At 38.5% G+C, this 21,485-nt stretch overlaps 1 protein-coding gene across 2 annotated transcripts; it reads left to right on the top strand.

Moving 5' to 3' along the window:
- Positions 1-928: 928 nt before the first annotated feature.
- On the top strand, positions 929-17,937 carry LOC140237601 (AN1-type zinc finger protein 6-like). 2 transcript variants are annotated; one of them, XM_072317532.1, is made up of 6 exons: positions 929-1,019; positions 8,718-8,870; positions 12,777-13,027; positions 15,173-15,334; positions 16,371-16,676; positions 17,629-17,937. In XM_072317532.1, exons 4-6 carry the CDS (start codon positions 15,181-15,183, stop codon positions 17,775-17,777), a joined length of 609 nt encoding a protein of 202 aa, XP_072173633.1. In that variant the 5' UTR covers positions 929-1,019; positions 8,718-8,870; positions 12,777-13,027; positions 15,173-15,180; the 3' UTR covers positions 17,778-17,937. The 2 variants fall into 2 exon arrangements, with proteins under 2 accessions (XP_072173633.1, XP_072173634.1); XM_072317533.1 differs by lacking the exon at positions 8,718-8,870 and having other exon boundaries at positions 936-1,019.
- The last annotated feature ends 3,548 nt before the right edge of the window (positions 17,938-21,485 follow it).

Raw genomic sequence — 21,485 nt, 5'->3', positions numbered from 1 at the left:
TCAATTTTCAAAATGGGAGTATACCGATCTATCAAACAAAATTTTAAAGGGATGGTATAGTATTGGTGGCGATGACGATTGGGCTTCTAACTTTTCGTGAGATACCAAGAAAACACTTATGAAATAGTAGCGAGCATACCATTCTAATAGGAATTCAAAGTTTATTTCATGAAAATCAGTTTTCGAATGGCTGAGACATCTGAGAAAAAAAAAGTAAAACAAAGTGATCGTAATAAAAGGTAGGTCCCACCTTTTATTAGGATTGCTCTGTTTTGGATATCTCAGCCATTTCACAAGTAATTTTCATCAAATAAACGTTGAATTCCTCCCAGAATTACATGCTCTTCCACATTTCAGAAGAGGTGTCTCATTATCTCACGAAAAATGTTAAACCTGACGTTAGCTCTCAACCAAAACTATACTATCCCTTTAACCTTGATCGATGCAATTTCTGAAATGACGTACACATTAGTGAAATGTAGGTTACTAAGTACTGTATATCACATTCGCAGTGTCAATGACCCTCAAGATACATGTATGCACACCAAAACCGCATGCACATCTTCAAATCCAACTGCTCCTCCTCCGTGTCCTCGATCGCTCGTGTCTATTCGTCTTGCATGCTTAATTGGTCGACAACCGACAACTGACATAACCAGATCAGAAAATCAAGAAAGAAGACTTTTTTTTTTCAATCTGTCAATGTTTATTCTTGACTCTCCGTCCTTGTAATGTTCCCTGACATACCCTCACGCACCAGTGGGGAGTCACTCACTTTTCAATGTGAGTCAAGCATGAATAAGAATCGTTTCTTTGAATCATCGGACAGGAGTTTAAACATGACGTCACAAAGATTTTCTGCATCATCACATAGTAACCAATGAGAGCGCAGCTTGGCAGTCATATGGTATTACGTGTCTCGCTATTATGATAATAGTAAATACGGTCAACACAACATAGATCTCCACATAGGAAGAGACGGAAACTGGTGAATATTGGACTTTTCCCTGTCATAACCGGTTCGTATTTTGCATTTTTGAATAATGTAATATCTAGATAAGACATTATCCTACCATTTTCACTGTGTTACAGTGTGTATTTCTGAGGATTTGATGTTATTATAAGGGTTTTATTTTGTTTGGTGTGGTTCTGAACTTCTGACACAGCGTTTCGGACGCCATGTTTCACAATATTATTGTATGCAAAATCACTAGAAATACCTCGGACTGTAGACAGTAAAAGACAATAGTTTCTCCCATGCCCGTCTCAACAACAATTAATATCTTTTTTTATTGAAATTCGCATTGTTTTTCGTGTTTTATAGGGTCCAAACATTCTCGGGACAGCGTCTTTATGTGGAAATTGAGAGGGTATTCCCTCCCTACACTGTACCACTGACAGTGCAGTGTGATACTTTGTACTGGCTTGTGTGTATGATAGACATAGCAATTTCATGGAGCTACTAGACTACGTGACTCAGCTAAGCGAGCTGAGAGGCTTGGCTAGCTAATGCTCTAGCTTGGCTTGCGCTTGGTTAGGCTACTCTGCAGTTTTGAAATACATCAGCATCAGCCTTCTGGTTGGATTGGTCGGGTTAATGAACACTCTTTTTGTGGTATACTTACTGGTAGCCACACTTTCTAATAGTCTGTAATAAAAGTCCTCCAAATCTCCTGTGTACATGTGGGACTATGGCATTGGCATTTTTAGTGGGAGTTTAAACCTTTCAGTAACTCAGTCCGGGAAACCCACTCACAAGGGGGGCCCCTCCTTATAAGTAACCCGTCCCCCTTATAAGTAACCCCGTCCCCCTTATAAGTAACCCCCGGGGCACCCCTTACAAGGAGTCTCCACGCTTTTTTGCAATGCAACGCGAAAATGAAAGGACTGCGGCAATTCGCTTGATTATGTCCATAAAGCTTCACAAGTTTCCTAGTTACTCACGAAATTTGAGCAAAATCGGTTTGAGGCATCATATCTAAAATCATGGATTTAAATGCGATGTCAAACGACCCATGCGAATGCTGAAATGCGAGCGATTACTGGCGTGAGTGTCGCCAGGCGCGGCGGCGCGGCAATGTTTGAGTGCAGACGTGGCGACTGACCTCCGTGCTCAGTCGCCACGTCTGCACTCAAGCATTGCCGCGCCGCCGCGCCTGGCGACACTCACGCCAGTAATCGCTCGCATTTCAGCATTCGCATGGGTCGTTTGACATCGTGTTTAAATCCATGATTTTAGATATGATGCCTCAAACCGATTTTGCTCAAATTTCGTGAGTAACTAGGAAACTTGTGAAGCTTTATGGACATAATCAAGCGAATTGCCGCAGTCCTTTCATTTTCGCGTTGCATTGCAAAAAAGCGTGGAGACTCCTTATAAGGGGTGCCCCGGGGGTTACTTATAAGGGGGACGGGGTTACTTATAAGGGGGACGGGTTACTTATAAGGAGGGGCCCCCCTTGTGAGTGGGTTTCCCGAACTGAACTTGTACATTTTTAGCCAGCTCCTGGCCTGGCCCGAGCTAAATTGGCCCGCGCCAAGCAGTAAAAATTGCATTCAATAGAATTTAACTATTATACATAGCAGAGATGCACCACTTTTACGATGACCCATTCACGAACTCAGCCACGTTTAGTACCGAATATGCCGAATGTTTCGCGAGGTTTCTATTTTCGCGAATTTCTTGAGTCAGCTGCTATTCGCGAAATTAAAAACTCACGAAAATATTGACTCTAATACCGATATCAATGTGACGTACGTGTATACATTTCTCTGTTCAGTACATGACTCCACAATCGCAAATTTAACTGCTCGTGAAATTGTCGAGAAGTCCCGATTCACGAAAATTTAGACTCGCGAAATATATGGGGTATACAGTAAGTCTACTACTCATCGACCACCTATTTTTAGATTGACCACCCTCACCCAATGGCGGTCGATTAAAATGATGCGCTTGCGCCGGGGGACAGTGACAAATGTTACTGTGTTTGTCGCCAAGAACTCCGCGCGTACGGTACGAGTCAACAATCTGAGCCCGGGATATGAATCTGCAGTATTTTCTGCCTCAAGTGAAATGAAATTAAGGTGAAAATGAGGTATATTTTCTAAGATACAAGGTATTCATTCAAAAAGTGGTCGATGAGTGGTAGGTCCAACTACATTGTATACTGGGTAAGGGATAACTAGATCTACCATGGCAACTGAACACACGCTCTACAACTAGCGGAGTCACAGCCAGGTAATTATGACCTTTGACTGTGCAAAGAATTTTGGCCCGAGCCTGGCGCTGCTATCATCCATAAACTGTTCGATTGCACAGGCCACTTTGGCTTGACCCATGCATGAAGTCAAAATTTTACAACCTACAAATTGTACAATGTAGCTCAGGCCTGGCCAGAGCCAAGAGAGTTACTGAAAGGGGTATAACATGGTCCATGGAGGGAAAATGCACCTGACTGTGTGCAGCACTATAAAATATGATAATATGTCTTATGAAATGATTCAACCAAGTCACATGCGGTCAAGTTGCATTTTTTTTTTTTGTACTTCGGGACAACTGGTATGCTTCCATGGACTTTCATGTTAAAATGCACTTAGATTGAATCTCAGATATTTCATTTGTAAATATGGCAGAGATATCAGAATGTTTCAGTGTCAGAACTGATTGAAAGACAAGAAAGAGTAATGGCAGACTTGTAAATCTAAGAAAGCCACATGAGGAAATCATTAAAATGGCATTATGTTTCCTTTATGTGACATCCAAATGCTCTTGTTTTGCTTGATTATTCAGCACTGATAATATTATGACATTGTAACAGAAGATGATCACTAAATAAAAAAAAAAAAAAGATATTGCATTGATGGCTTCTTTTCCAATGGGTGTAATATGTCTATGTAGACTTTTTGTACAGGCTCTTTTGAGAGTCTGGCAGGCCACAAGTTTTCCATTAAAGGGGGAGTCCACCCTGAAAATTAGCTTTTGTGAATAGAATTTCAAGTAATTTTGATGAACAGGACATTGAAAGTTTGAGGAAATCCTGATCAAAACTGAGAAAGTTATGATTTTCTTTCTTTCCTTTTTTGAAGTTGTGACAAATCAAACACAAATCGGCAATTCTCTGATATCAAATGCGAGCACATCTCCCATTGCTCTGTACTATAGAATGAAAAATTTTTACATCAAGTCATTGTCACATCCATTGAGTTGTACAACTGGTGTACATTGTACACTGTACATGCATGTAGATTGTACAACCTTACAGTGTACAATCATCATAAATATGTTCAGGGGTTGACCCCTACATGCAAAATATATTTTCCATCAACAATTGTAATAAGAGAGAGAAGGAGAGAAAATATGTACTTTTATGCACAGGGCATATGGAAGGTTAGCTCACATGATACAGTGTTCACTGTATATCAAGGAGTTGTTAATTTGTGCTTGGCTGATTAGAATTTGCTCAAATTTCAACATCCTGTTCCTTTTTTTTTTTTTTTTTTTTTTTTTGGGGGGGGGGGGGTTCTGTTTCTATTCACGTAAACTTATTTTCATGGTAGACTTCCCTAATTACACATTGTATATTGTGGCTGTTTCACAAAGCTCAGCAAAATCCCAGCTCTCAGGAATTGCTTGCTTGTCTTACAGGGTCTGTCCATTTTATTATCTGTGTGGTATTTTCCATTTACTTTTAATAGATACAGTGTGTAGTTTGTATCATGGGAATGTTGAGCAACAATGTACAGTACATTGTACATGCACAGTACTTTCTCTGTATAAAGCTTGCTGCAACTACCAAAGAAACATTCTAAATTTGAATTGCCAGAAATGTGCTTAAAATGTCATTTAAGATATGAAATGGTGAAATACAATGTATAAAAACATCTACACTGTACAATGTAGTAGTCCATCAAGTTCTAGATTCCACATGGCTATGGTACTGTAAAAGTTGTAGTTCAAAATTCATTTTACAAAAAGGTTTGACATTCTTACTGGTACATGTACTTACAGTACATGTACAAAGGAATCACAGCTGGGTAGAAAGATAAACTTGTGACTTCCTGAATCTGCAGAACTCGAACACATTACCAGCTTCTTCTTTTTTCCTCTTTTGCTGGTCAAGCATGCAAACCACATGACCATAATCCATGCAATTGCTGCTGAAGTGAATCATCTGTGTTTAATCTGTGTGAAACATCAGATGACCAGTGTTTATTGGGATGTGTCACTGTAGGAAAGGAGAAGTTCAGATTTAAAGATTACTGAGAGAATGCATGAGTATGAACCTGTGGCTGGTTTGAGGTGCAATGGGAACACCTCTTCATAGAATGCACAATGCCTCAATTTGATTAGACCAAGGAATGTACGAGCTAGTGGCTCGCCTTGTAACTCTTTGATTATACTGTAAACCACAGTGACCATTGTCTCAGCAACATGTGGGATGAATATTTAATACCACCCCCCCCCCACCTTAAGACAAAACAAACATCATGTTGCTTATAAATGCTAAATGTCCTGCGATGGTATAAAGTGAGCATAAATTCAGTGCAAAGTTTGTAGATTGTATGATGCAGTCATGTGCACATTCTATATACCGCAAATGCAGGGCCTACAGTTTTACAGAGAAAATACACTGACACTGCACTTTGTGTATGTTGCACTAACTAATGTATATTTTTCAGTGCACCCTGTGCATTTGGACTATCAAAATACAGTTGAACCTCTCGTATCCGGACAAGTTGGGACCGGGGCTCATCCGGATAAGGGATTTGGCCGGATACAGGAGACTCAATGCTTTATACATGTACATATACATACACATGTACTGATGTAGCCCATTGTAGTACCACATGTAGTAATGTGTATACTTTTCATTGTTACACTCAGTAACAGACCCCAAAATAGAGGTTTGTGTTTACAAGAATGAAATCATTTTCTTTTATAAATTCTTGGGATGATTTACCTAAATAATTATTAAGAAATGTATCAAGTATATGTAATTCATGTGTGTTTGTGTAGGAGTTCTCAAGGAGTTGGGAATCCCCCTTTCCTCCCGTAATTCTTAAAAAAAGATAAAAAAAAATCACGGCGAGATTGCGTCCGGATAATAGAGAGATCCGGATAAAGGGAGGCCGGATAATAGAGGTTCAACTGTAATGCTAATTTACAAATCTTGGAATGTATACACAACAATTTACTGGCCTGAATCAAACTTGTTTACATTGTACATGATTTGACACATTAATGGTGAACATTTTTAGTGTAACGTACAACTTTACATGTATGCACATGTACAAAATTTACATTGTATAGGCTTATTATACATTAGAATATTACATACATGTATTGTGCAGATGACATCCTGCTTAATATCTGATAGTGGTATGATGGACTGTATCTGATAGTGGTGTGATGTACAATTGTACATATCGTAGGCTGACAGTATCATACATGTAAATTGTGTAAATTTTGAGCTCATGGATGAAGTATGTACAACAGATTTAGAGTCCTTATTAGCCAAAAATGTTTAAACAAGCTGACTGTATGACTTGTAGAGATGTTCTATTTTGAAATCATCCTTGAAGTCAAGTTTTGTTCCTGGATTTCATCAATCCCTTGCCTGATCTACATGTGTACTTGTACAGTTTGATTTAATGCACACTTATAGGCCTCTGCACACTATGACTCAATCTTGTAAGTTGACAGAATTTTGGCTGGCTTGGCTTTCCTGCTTTTCGGACCGATCAAAAACAATGTCTTTGTGTGCGGAAGAAGATAAAATCAAGTAGCAAGCCCTTTTCCCTCCACATACGCTTTGTGAAGAAGTGATTGTAAAAGATACTGACAGCATGAATATTGAAATACCGTAATAATTCTTTCTGACTCAAGCTTGGTGTTTTGTGAATTTACTTGTCTTGAAATAGTCAAACATTTGGCATCACGTCAGTGCACCGCTTTGTAACCTTTACTGCAGGTACATGTACAATGTTAAAAACAAAACTGAATGTAGCATTTTGTATGCTGTGTTTGATGTATGATACTATTTAGCCCTCTGGGAGTGGGTGAGTAGCTACAGCTGTACAGCAGACCTTTCAGAACAGTCTTTGAAACCGGTTTCCACTTAATAATGCTTGTGAGCTGTTCTACTGTACACTTTGTAAATGCTTATGGTGACTCACTATTGTCAGGGTCAGCTACACATATTGTATGGATGCCTACAAGATGTGTACCAGGTGGGCATCTAGTACACTACATAAGTGGTACTTTTTGTAATTGGCTGGTGCCTGCATGTACATTGTACAATACCATGGTTCCTACAAGTGTACGTAATGTGTACGGTACTGCATACAACTCCGATACAGCATGATATGACATCGCATATGATGAAGGTAGAATTTTCTTTGCTGTACTATTTCACATGTAGCTTCTACATGTACCTGTAGTTATTACAGTGTGTTATCAGAGCTAAGGTGTATGTTGCTCATGCTCACTGAGCACTGCCAAAGCCACCGAGAATTAATCCAGAGCCACAGGGTAAACTAAAATGATGTTAGTGTTCTCCATTGGCGTTTTCAATTCAATAGAATTTTCTTTGCCGTACTATTTCACATGTAACTTCTATCTGTAGTTATTACAGTGTGTTATCAGAGCTAAGGCATATGTTGCTGAATGCTCACTGAGCACTGCCAAAGCCACCGAGAATTAATCCAGAGCCACAGGGTAAACTAAAATGATGTTAGTGTTCTCCATTGGCGTTTTCAATTCAATCATCTTGATAGTGCACTTGAACTCAGAACAAATAAGGAAATCCTGGTCCTTTTCTTCCTTGAAGTCTTTCAAGCTCAACCTGTGTGTAGAGAGGAGCCCACAATTATATTGCAGTACATGTACCATTGTAGAGTGAATATATGCTACACAATGTTATGCTCCTTATTTGTTTTAGATCAATTACAATGTACCTCATAGAATGGAAATCTATATTCCGCTGTTATCCTGATTCAAGATCATATTGTGTATCATGACATCTTTTGAATATAATACTACATGTATAGCTTCATGGTGTCACAACACAGCTCTTAGAGTGAGAGAGAGAGTTATGGTGGAATCACTGGTAGTCCTTCATAAAAAGTTAATGCTACAATGTGCTTGTCAATCAAAACCCTTTTGTGCTAGTGCAGTTTTGTACACATCTATTTATAGTCAAGAGATACAGGAAAATACATTTGTACATGATGTGGATAAAAATCTTAACTTATGTGTCAACCTCCTTATGTAATCAAGCATTACACCTGTGACAAATAAATGTAAATGTTGTTTAATATTTTGTGTATGTATGTACATGTACATGTACAGTTTAGTGATTTTAAAGGAGTATATCTTATTCATTATGTCCTCTGTTTTCTGGGTTACATTGTAGCTTAGTTTACTGAGAACAAAAACATTTTGCTGCACTTTATGGACTGCAAATCACCAATGGACTCAGAAGAAATCTTGTTTTATTATCCTACAGTACGATATACATGTAGTAACGGAAAGGAAGCAGTAAATCCTGCCATTGTTATAGCAGCACACATTAATGACACACTTCCTACTACACACTGCCTGTGCTTCACGCTTCCATGGCACTGTCCCTCAGCCCTTTGTTACTACTGGCTCTCCGAGCATCCTGGCACAAAAAAAGGGGATGTGTATCAAAGGTATTCTTATGTCTATTATGCAGTGTGGTTGGGGTGTAAAAATCCCCTGCCTTCGAGACCATTCTGGCAGAGTGAGGTGGAAACTGTCAACAGTTGCTGCCAGCGTTAGGGAAGCTACACGGTGACACTTCTTCCCAGCTTTTTCGCAGCGGAATCGCCTGAAGTGCCCAGAGGAAGTGAGTTAGTCCCTCGGTGTGCATGTGTGCCATTGCTATGTTACTCAGTAACAGCTGAAGCTGACAGTTTTTGGGAAGTGCTAATCGATGCGGTGATCTCATTGTGTTACTGCATACATTTGGTGAGTGTAGGGAATTCCCTCCTGCAATACTTAGGGGGGTTTCTGATTGCTGTGATGCAAAAGATACACACTGTATGTGCCAATGTGGTTTCATTTTACAGGAAGATTGTACGAGTATTTGCCATACAGCCTGTACATGTAGGGAATGTGTATGGTCTCATTGGACCACACATTCCTTATGAGTGACTGAACCGTGTGTGTATTGAGTATATGCACAGTACATGTATCATTGTACATCCCTAGTACATGTATCTGTGATGTATGGAAAACCAGGTATACACTGTACTGTACTTGCCTACATGTATGCTGCAGTTGTAGTTGAGTTTCATTACCGGTACATGTGTTTGCATTTTGGCAAAGCTCTACAAATACCAGTATGTGTACAAGATGTAGTAACGTGGCCTGTTGGATGTGATGTAAGTAGTACTAGTGAGTATTAAAAGTATTTGCAGTTTAAAGGTCCTGTCTGTACCTTTGGGAGCAGTGATTTAAAATGTTCAAGATATCACTCACATGTATGATGCATGCACATGTTTGTATGTACAATGTACATGTAGGTCAGTTGTATCACAAAACATATCCCACCACATCAAATTTGTGTAATGAAGCCTAAAATATTTAATAAGGAGATATCACTGTTTTTCTCATTAAACCATAACTATAGATGGTTTAGTCTAGAAACATCTTTATTATAACTAGGGCCTACAATGTACATGTATTGTTCGCTTTTTGAAATTAACATCAATTATACTGGTTCAAATTTTGACATAATTTGTTGTTTCTATCCGTAACTCCCATTGTAGAACTATTTTGAAGCACTAATGCTAGGGTTTTGTTACATCTGCAAATGGTAAATTGTGCCTTTAATGTGAATACCTTGTACATTTGTACAGTAGAGTGTGCATGTTTGTGCCTTGGAGTATGGAAGACATTTTGAACAATGAAAGCCAGTTGAAGGTGACAAGGGATGAATGAACAAATAATGCCTTTGCTATGGTGGATAGAAGTTCTCATACATGTACAAGTTGTACTGTACATTCTAGATTGAGGGTTCAATGCTTTTATTGTGTTGTACATTGTACAATGTACAATATGTAAGTGCACAAGCTACATTTGTACAATGCACGGAACTTGTATTTTCAGCAGGAGACCAACGCTGTAATCTTTCTGTATAATCAGTATCATGTTTGTTTTTGACTGGTATTATGCATTAAGTGTACATTGTGCAATGTCTTGTATGAACATTGTACACTTCAGGCATGGGGCTGTAGCAGCATGTATACATGTGAATTTGTTAAAATCGGGACTGATTGTTGCTTCCCATGCATTCATACCATATTGTTTTTGAGACTAGACTCTTTACTCGACAACTATGTGAAAAACAAGGTTATTAAATGTAATGCAGTATAAGTACCCATGGAAGAGGGCAGTGGGGGAGCAGTTCAACAAGAACTAAATGAGTCAGGTGATATTAGCATGATGGCAAACACTCTGACCAAAGTCTAACAATGCTTTCTGTAGACTCATTTCTGTTGTTCTCTCTTGAGTACCTTTGAATAGACTTTGCTCCAAACTGTTGACATGATGCAAAACTCTCTGCAGCATAAAGGGGGAAAAGGGTAGAGTAGGAGAAGAAAGATGAATCTCACTGTATCAGGCTTGAAACAGTGATTTGTCATGTGTGACTACACTGTACACGTTCTGTATGTCATGTCGTATTTATATCCATAGATAACATACTACATGAAGGTGTACACATGTACATGCTTGTACATGTGATGTACAATTGTACATGTACATCAATCACCCTGGTGTTCTGTTTTCAGCTTGCACAACATGTGAATGGTCTGCCCAGGTTAGATATGAGTCAGAACCATTTTGGCAGCAGAATGATTCTGTGCTTCCTTTATAGTTGACCCCCCACCATGTACAAATTAAAAGATGCAGTAAATACACACATTGTTTGTACATGCAAGTGAGCATATTACAAGAAATATTTCTGCAAGATTAAGAGTTGCACAAAAGATGTACTGTAATTGAATCCAAACTCGCATGTATACTGCAGGAATAATTTTCCTGGTATCGCATTGTAATTTGTATGCATTTTGACACCACTGGTACACAAACTGTTTTTTGTGAAGCAGTTGTCTTCCATAGAAGTGTACAGGATACCATCTGAAATATTGTTCATCAGCTAAAATTGCTAGTCAGATTTGAGGTGGAAAATTATTCCCTGCATTGTTCTCATTGGCTATCTTTCTTTAAAAAAAAAAAAAAAAAAAAAAACTGGTGTAGATTTCTATGCAATAGTATATTAGAATAAACAGTATTCATGTCATACACTGTATGTAAAATATTTGCCCAACGTACAACTGTAGTAGCAGATGAAGGTTACTGAAGGTTATCAGGACCAAGGTTTCAGATTTTCATAGAGTGATATACAATTGTATGTGCAGTACTGTAGAAGGCACTGAAACAACAATGACATGTTGTACAAGCTGTATGCCTACAGCTGTACAGGACTGTAGTTGTACATGGTACTGTTGCATCATGTATCAATCTGTACAATTTAAGATATTATTTGTTTGGATGGACTCAAAGACTGTACATTAGTATATTGTACACATCCAGCATGAGATCTGTGAACCATTTGAGTACCATCAAGAGCTAACAGTTTTAAAGGTCCAGTTTACCTTTGGGAGCAGTGATTTCAAAAATGTTCAAGATATCACATTTGATGCATATGTGTAGGTCTGTTACAGTGTATATCATAAAACATCCTACCATATTAAATATTTGCAATAAAACCTAAAATATAAGGAGATATCAGGGGTTTTCTCAGTAAACCGTAACTGTATACGGTTTAGTCTGGAAACATTTTTATTATAACTATTGTTCACATTTTGTGTATTTAACAACACTTAACATCGATTATACGGATTCAAATTTTGACAGTGGTTGTTTCTATCCCTAACTCACATTTTAGAACTATTTTAAAGCACTAATGCTTTCATCTGCAAATGGTACATATGCCTTTAAGTACGGGCTATCCATGTTTGACCAAGTCTGTAGTAATTGTGGTCATGTACTCTCTATGCATTGGCCTCCTTTAATTTTGGTTCCAGACAACCGTCAACTAGAAGTTTACAGTCTAGTGCTGTTTGCATTGTCTTCTGCCATGGTCACCAGCTGTGCTGATAACTGGCAATACCAGTAGTTCACTGACAATAGTGATATCCTTGACAATGGCATGGAATGTGGCCTTCAAACTCAGCTGGATATTAGATCAGTAATACAATTTAAATGTCATTTTCAGAGCTGACTAAATATTACTCACATACCTGTAATAATACTGGCAGCAAATGCTACAGTACGTTGACATCATACGATGCTGCAGCCATAGTGACTGCATGTATCTGACAGGCTATTTAGCTTCTCCACATCGTGAATGTGCATGCAAGTGTTATGTTTTTGTGTTGAGAGAAAATTAAGTATTATTACAATAATAAACATTGTTTCATTTGACCTACAGTACATACATGTGTATTGTACACTGTTCATTGAGTCCCACAAGTCACAATTACAGTATGTCATTTGGTGTTGTATTCTCATATCAAGTTTACCACAAAATTTCATGGCTGTTAGATATCACAGCATGTGTGCATTTCGAGTTGGAATGACATGGAAGAATGTTTTCCTGTTTGACCATCCACAATTATGAATGAAGTCCATGAATCTGTGTTAACCCTCCCCCTCTCATGTCTTTTCTTTTGTCGATGTGCAGGAACACAACCAGAAGAGGAACTGTCTGGCAGAAGGAAAAAAAAAAAAGATCAAGTAATGCAGTAAAGGACATTGTACATAAGTTGACGGCTACAAGAACAAGATTTTGGACAGGTTCCTACTTCTGGATACAGTCATTCATGTTGTTCTAGAAAGAAAAAAAGCTTCTAAGTATCCAGTGCATTTGCTGATTGACAACCTAGTCAGAGCCAACGTCATCTTATCAAGCCAGGCAGTCACCAAAGAAAACAGGCAAGTACTCCAGCGACAATATTTCCATTCTGAGTGTCATTTAATCATCAGTGATTACACACATCCTTATAATCAGCATGAAGTTTGTAACAGAACATGTAATTTCATGCAGCATATCGTCGCTGGGGTGACAAGACCTTGTATCTGCAATTTTGGTGAAAATGACTTTTTTGGATTAATGGTCAGATAATCAGTTAAGTGATGTCCTGTCCAAATCCTAGATGTCTTACCCCAAAAATGAAGCCACCACAGCATGTCAAAGGAATGTCTCTCCCATTGGATACCGTGCTTTGGCAGCCATGTTTTTTTGCTCTCCTAAACATTTGACATTTTATAGATATATATACGAGGTCTTGTCGCCCCAGCGACGATATGTAGGTTTTCATTCAGAGTAAATCTTGATATAGGATTAAATACAAATTATGTAATTCTTCATTTTTCTCCCTCTGTAGTTTTTGTACTGAATGAAAATTCCACCTCGATCAATGAGTCCTTTCTCTGCAGTAGTAGCCATCTGTGACATGTAATGTGTATGTGTGCCCACACATGTAAACTGTTTCATTTACAATTGTAGTCACATTTTCCGCAGGACATTAGATAACCTTTTGTATGTGGACATCAAATGGAATTATTGAGTATCAGTAATAGACAGTGCTTCCTTCTACTTTTGTATTCAAATTTAGGACTGATTTTATGTTGGTATATACAAGGTATACAAACAATGAATGTTTATGAGTGCAATGGACAGAATATTTCATGAGATGAAAGATGAAGTGATCCATTCAATGAGGCACAGCCGAGTTGAGCGGATCAATAATTTCATCTTTCACCGAATGAAATATTCTGTTCATTGCATGAAAGAAAACCATTTATTCTTTGTGTTAACATAACACCTAAAAATAGATCCTAGTCATTTGATTTTTTATGAATTTAGAAACAAGAGAGAATGTGTGAGATCTGAGAGAGGGAGAGTGTTCACTGAGTGCTCGCTATCCGCTAACGCGCTGTGTATACTTGATTTCATGCACACTGGAAACGCAAGCGTTTTACGTTTGTAGTGTGCCGGCTCTCGGTGTGCGTGCAATGGAGCAAATCGTATGGATCCAAGATTGCACGGTAAATGAAGCCACAATTGTATGGATGATGACATCATAGTAAAATGGGACAAATGATCAATGTCAAACAAGCAATCAAATGACAAGGATCTATTTACAATGTAGGTGTTATATAAGAATAAAAGTTTGTATCACAAAACACAAAACCTTTTGGAATAATTTCAAACAAATGGGGAAACTGACCAGAAATATATATCATAACTGAAAATGAGCAAAGAAAAAATGTGATTCCATGGGACTCCAACCCAAGATCTCTGGATTGTTTACTGAACCAGTGCTCTTACCGAGGACTTAGTTATGGAAAACCCTTGTACGGTCTTCGTCCTTGCAACCCTTAACTTTCATTGCTCATGTGGTCAGAAGCAATTATATACTGACATAAACCCAAAGGATAGAATTCATGTTTGAAAGGAATTCATTAAATGATATACAAAAAAAAAAAAAAAAAAAAAAAAAAAACTGCATCAATTTGATGAACCTTGGTGTTTATCCCCTAGTTGATTTCTATCCTTTGGGTATATATCTAATGCATGCTAGGCTTTTGCTCTCATTAGGTTTTGGAAATTTTTTATTTTTTTTTTGTGAGAAGCAAAATATCTGCTGTATGCGATTACAGAGTGTTCATACGACACTGAATATATATTACAAGCCACAGAAAGGAATATTTTTCTTCTTTTGTTTGATCACAATGATGTGCAGGTGCCATTACTTTTCAGTAGTTTTACCTGTTAGACATCAAGGTTTGGTTGATGTGGGCAGGACATGCATGGAGACAAATCCTGACTGCTTACTCTTTATCAAATGTATGTGGCTTCAGTGATATTTTATGTGGACTATATAACTCGGTTCAAATGTGCAATGATCTAGGTGGTCATCACAAAGATTATGATGTATGATTTGTTTATTTCTTGTTACCTGCTTCGGTGTACGATTTTGTGCGTATGTTTGATGACCCTGGCATGACCTTTATGTCATTTTCTTCTTATCTTTTTTTCTTTCTTTTTTGTTGACATTTCCCACACAAATGCAGACCCGGTTATGATGGATAGCAGTAATGGTAGCAAAGAGATGCAGGGCAATCTATGCCGGAACGGGTGTGGTTTTTATGGCAGTGCAGCGACGGAAGGAATGTGCTCTAAATGCTATAAGGACTACATGAGGAAAAAACAGAACTCCCCAGTTCAATCTCTAGGTGAGATTTTGTGTTCCTTGATCGTTAAACTGTTTATTACCATCAAGTACATCAGAAGCTTTTGCAGCGCAGAATATGTATGTCTACATGTATGATATATTATTGTTATTCTTCTTATTATTATTATCGTGTCAATCATATGTGTTCCCATTTTCCACACTGTCGCAAGGTCTTTCAGTACCCATCATTTCTAGATCACTATACTAGAAATGTCACATATGAATTTGTTATGAATGTAATGGTTTATTTGAGTTAAATCCTTTGATTCATTATTGATATAGTAAAGCAATGTTCCTGTGTGTCTGTATGTTGGTAGATTTGTGTACTGTACATACATGTGTATGAGAACTTGCTACTTTTTTTTTCTCACTCTCTCTCTTCCCTGAACACATGGACATGTATAGCCCAAGGACGTAAACAAATCTTATTCTCTCACTGTGTACCTCTTTGCCATGGGAAGAAGACTAAAATAGAATCTCTTGTATAAGTTAGGAAACCCTAGTGTAATACTCAGCTTTCAACATAGCATTAGTATTCAGATCCTTCAAAGTTTCTTTCCACAATACATGTTTCCAGTCCTGGTAGAGTTTTGCCACTGAAATTTCATCTTGTGATTAGATTGGCTCCTAATTTCGTGCTGTATCCTACATATTGAAGAAAAATTAGTTGGAAGTAAGTTGTTAGATTCATATAATCTGCACCATTTGTGCTCTAGAAATGGTAAGTTTGATATCCTGTAATGTGCTGTTGAATTTAAGAATCGGTCGTAAATCTAGCATTTACAGGGCTTTTGAAAACTCTGTGACCAAAGTGAGAATAGCAGAGGGCTCTAAAGAAAGTCAATTTTTTTTTACGACACACTAAAACTGAATTATAATATAACAGCACCAAGGCACAGAAATGTGGCTTTTGGGAGTTGATGGGTTAAATGATGTACCTTGCAGAACTCCTGATGAAGCATCAGTGAAAGGCATTAGAGAGTCCCATAATATGCTCATGCCGTGATGTGTGACTGTTGTCATTTCCCTCTTTGCAGCATCAAGTAACACAACCAGTTCTAACTCAGCCACACAAACGCCCAATACCATCACGCCAGACGCCTCCCTCACCGCTGCAACGACTGCCACCTCAGCCACAACTGTCACTTCCACCGCGGCGGCGAACGAACGCGTCGAGGCGCCGGCGGAGGAGGAATGCAATTCACCCGCAAAGTCAGACACGCAAGCTCAGGGCGGGGCCTCACCGACAGTATCAGACTCACAAGATTCGAGCGACGGCAGCGAAAAAGGGAAGAAGAAGAGGAATAGATGTCACACTTGCCGCAAGAAGGTTGGCCTTACTGGTAAGTCACATACTTTTGTTTTTCATAACCTGGAGATTACAGACCTTTTCCATTGAAAAATCTTGTAACTTTTGTCGGCCATAACTGTTGGGCTTCCAGGATAAGAAGAAAGATGATTCAATGAATTATGCAATAAGTGATGCATTGCAATGTCAGTGCATAAATCAACTTGTGTAAGGTATACTGGAGCCCCCTAGTTACAGCTGAAAAAAGACATGAACATAGAAAAAAGCACCCAAACTGAACAAGTGTATCGATGCATACAGTATTTGATGACCCTCAAAGCTTCTATTATTCATGGTTTGTAATGTGCTCATACTTGACATATGTTGTGACAGTGTACAAAATATTGATATGCAGGCACAAGTGTTTCCTTTCTGTCAAAAGCAGGCATGTGGGGCCATTTTGCATACCTGCCAACTGTTCAGTTTTAATCTCAAAATTCAGATTTTTGCACTGAAAGAAAATGCACTAATTTCAGTGTGTTCTGATTTAAAAAAAAAAAAAGAAGATATTTGTTAATAGTGAAATATATGAAATTTATGAAAGTTCAGATTTTTAAATAATTTTTCTTTGTTTGTTCAGATTTATTAAGTCTCAGGGTTGGCAGGTACGATTTTGGTTTGACAGATTTCTAAGCAATCCCCCCCCCCCCCCCCCCCAATCAAGGGTTAAGGTTAGCTAGTGCTAGGGTACTATTATTGATTTGGTCCTGCTCAGTATGCATGATTATTCTTGTTCTTTGAGTTCATCAAGATCTACCATTCTTCCCCTTTAAAAACAAAACTATCTTGTAAATGTGATTCTTTATTGTAATCATTGATAAAGAAATCAACATGGCTGTGCCAAGTATCAATTTTACATGAGGTACTTAGTTCATGTGTGATTTGCAGTGAGGATAGTTTGACATTGCACATGTTGCAACATTCTGTTTCATTTCCCATCCTTCCAGGTTTTGAATGCCGATGTGGTGGCCTGTATTGCAGTATACATCGTTACTCAGACAAACACGACTGCTCCTTCGACTATCGCTCACACGGCCAAGAGGAAATTAGGAAAAATAATCCAGTAGTTGTTGGTGAAAAGATCCAGAAGCTGTAGCCGCTGGTGAAGAGTAGTTTTTATCATAGATATTTTATTCATGTATTTGATGGTGTACCCGTTACTGTTAGCTTGTGTGGGAGGGTATTTGCCAGTACCAGAATTAAGCGATTTGATATATCTGTATGTGTTTAAAACTGAATAAACTTTGTGTCAAGTGCGCAGTGACTCAACAAGAACATTGGAGATGAAAAGTGCATCGCCGATTCCCTGAAAGATCATCAAGAATCATCTGTATTTGGTAATGGCAGAGTTTGTTTTTCTTTTTTTGCCTCCTACCCTGCACGGAGGTGGAGGCATTATTTTCCTGGCCGTAATTCCTACTTTTGATCTTGTGTAATAAAAACGGTATTGATGTGCAAAACCTTTTAAAAAAAAAACAACAGAAACTGCAGAAACTGTGGAATCTCCTTTTCTCTCTCTCTCTCTCTCTCTCTCTCTCCTCTGATTCATTTTGCTGCTTCCTGTGCTCTGGAACATTTGTGGCACAGGAGTCCAGTGGATGTCCAAATGTTCTCTGGAGTGACAGTGTGATGTATGCCCTGAAAATAAATGGCCCAAATGGACCTGTTTGTGTTCAAGTTGAACTTGACTTAATATCCTAAGAGTCAAAAGACCTCTTTCCAACCCGAACCTCGCACAGTATTTGATGAAAAAAAAATGCAATCATGAATTAAAATACATTGATATTATGTTTCAACATTTATAAAAGTCTATCGCTTGTAGAAGCGCCATTTCATGCCTGTGATATTACATCTGTTATGAGATCCCTCGTCTCATACTCGTTTTCAATCAAAAAAGATCAGTCAAATTCTGCCAAAGGTTTCTGGAGCATTACTTTCGTCTGATATACCTGAAGCTTCTCTGGACAGGTCACACTTTTTGGTGGTTTACACTGCTGGATTTCACGGGAAAATTGAGCCCAACAACTTCGTACATCCAACAGCAATAGCTTGCAATTGAACGCTACACGTAGTAGACGGAACTGTAAACATTTTGTTCGAACAAGATTGAAGCACCCGCCAGCTGCACAATGTGGGAATGTCCACGGAGTCCTGCTTCAGACACCCATGACCTGTGCCATGAAAGTGTCTGCAGATTTGCAACTTGCAACTATTGTGTTTACCTTGGCAGCAACCAAGAAACGACCAATGATTTCTGTGTAATCACGCTGTTGCCACAGTTTAATAGCTGCAAAGATCTTTTGGACATGAGCTCTGAAAGTGTTTTGTTTGATGAAGCAATCATTTCTCCTTTTGTACTCTATCACATTATAATCTGCTGGTGCAAATATTATTTTGGATTATGCCAATCATGAATGGAGTGATTTCTGAAAGGAACAGTTATAGAATTCTTGTATCTAGGGTTACTGCGTGAGTTTAAAAAACAAAAATCTGTGTGTATCCGTAGAGTGCTGCAAAATGATCGCGCTGCTGACTCGATGGTAACCGGTAGAGATGGACTCGTGTGACAGGGAATCCTTTAGACAGCAGACATTCTCTTCTTCTTTCGCAGTTTAGCAGTACGGTGTGACTAAGTACCATCTTGAAATGCTTGTTAGATTGATGAGAAGTGAACAAGCTGATGGTAATGAGATGGCCTGTGATTGACTTTGAAGTGTTTGCATGTTTTCAAGACATCTGATTTGAAGAATGTCAAGTGAGATGCCTCTATTTTTTAATTTGACAATTTTTAAACATATATATATATATATATTCTATATACACACACACTAAAATCCATGTTCTATAATGTTCCATTTATAGTAGTATTAACTAAACAAATTGCTTGTATAGATACGTTTTCCACGTAGCAGCATGAGTAATGACAGATGTACTACCACCCCAGTTGAACAGATGTGTTTTCTTGTTTATTCCGCTCATATGAGGTGAATCACAGGAGCAGATTTTTGGATTAGCCAGTGTCGGGTACATGTAACAAGATTAGCATTGGACTACTCTTGGAGGTGTGCTGACACGAATATTGTCAGAAATCATGCGGGAGCGGCACCTTCTATCCCAGCGGCATCACAAACTCACGCCACGTATAGACTGTTAGCGTCTAAAAGCAGGGAGATGGCAGTGTGTGACCTGGTATCATCCACAGTCGAGTGCCGCATATCAGCTGTGACAAAGTCACATGGGGAGCACGAAGATGTCATCGCATCTGACGCTGTTCTGTGTCATCCTGTCTCTCAGCCAATTTCTGCCCTCTGTAGCTTTATCTCCATACTCACCATGGGCAACCTACTAATGTGTACAAAGTAACAATGCCATTTTCAATGATGGGGGTTGGAAGAGGATTACCGGTAAGAGAGCAGTCTCCACTTACCCTCGTTACCTCTGCATCATGCAGGTGGCATTTTTGTGGTGTGGAACATGCATGCATCTTAAGTTGGTGTGGTACAGGAACAGATTACTCTGGATTAAAGGTGTAGAATACCAATATACAACACTATTTTATGTCCTTGCTGGTTGATCAGGATTTTTCTGCTGGTATGTACTCATTAATCTCAGGGTATTAACTTTTTTCTCCCCAAGATTCGTTCTTATTGTAGAAGTTATTGATGTGAGCATGCAGGATTTTAAATGGCAGAAGCATTGTTTGACAGATCGACAAATGTACAGGCACTCATAAGTACCGCAATGCAGGAAGTGATATTTTTTTAGCTAGCAGACCAACCATTATAACTGCCGAAACAACTTCTGTTTAAACATAGAATAGCATGTGCTTTGAAAAACTCATACGTGCGTAAACAAAGGTTAAGGCCCCTCTATTTGTACTTTATTCGCTGGTAAGTATTTGTATCCAACTTTCATACATGTAAGATGGTAAATCTTAGTGCAAAGTTAGAAGAACTCTCAAAACGCATCTGTTGGTAGTAGTGGTCAGATATGCAGAATAAGCCGAGTTAATGCTTATCGGGGATGCACATGCTGTTAAAGTCGTGTAGAATTAGTGCATACCCCATGCACTAACGATGCTGTATATTTCATACCTGCAGCAGCATGATTAATGGTATTAGACAAATTCAAACATCATCTAGCACATGTGAGGGCCATCAGGTTTTATTTACAAATTAGTTTGAGAAGCTCTCATATAAGGAATGTTTTTGATAAAGTGCGTATTTAACTATCGCATTGTTGTACGATTTCGGTACTCTGTATTCTTCTTCACTAAATCCCTTGGAAGCATTTATCAGTCTGTATCACGCTCTCCAAATTCTTATCAATCAGAAACTGGATCTGAAACTTACGTCATGCAACATTTTGCCGATTTACAGAAATAATAACCACATTAGTTTGTATCACATATTTTATAACTCTTTGCTGGAGTAACTGTGTGTTCAAGTTTGTCTCTCCCAGGCATGAATTGTGATGAAAGGTTACTGAATGCTGTGACACCATTGTTTATGTTTTGATGTGTCGACATTTAATTGACGATGCACGCAATTTCATCTGACCACACCAGTTCCAGCAGTTGTGGGATATGTGCATGATACATATCGATGACCGAGTTGTGATGGTAGAAAAACCTGTCTATGTATCGTATCAAACAGCAAACCCATGCAAGTTTGAAGACAGCTTGCTGTTATCTTGTTATCAATAATCTTGATGTCAATCAAACATGTAAGACAGGAACATCTCCTATTATTCAGTGGCACCAGTAACAACAAAAGGAGGAAAATGTTTTTTGCATATTATTTCA

Source organism: Diadema setosum, chromosome 14, assembly GCF_964275005.1.
Source record: "Diadema setosum chromosome 14, eeDiaSeto1, whole genome shotgun sequence".
NCBI lineage: Eukaryota > Metazoa > Echinodermata > Echinoidea > Diadematoida > Diadematidae > Diadema > Diadema setosum.
This window is presented reverse-complemented; position numbering and strand designations above follow the sequence as displayed.

Coding starts and splice junctions, on each gene's coding strand:
- LOC140237601 (XM_072317532.1), top strand. CDS start 15,181: ATGATGGATAGCAGTAATGGTAGCAAAGAGATGCAGGGCAATCTATGC. Junction 15,335..16,370: donor CTCCCCAGTTCAATCTCTAG/GTGAGATTTTGT, acceptor CCCTCTTTGCAG/CATCAAGTAACACAACCAGT. Junction 16,677..17,628: donor CAAGAAGGTTGGCCTTACTG/GTAAGTCACATA, acceptor CCATCCTTCCAG/GTTTTGAATGCCGATGTGGT.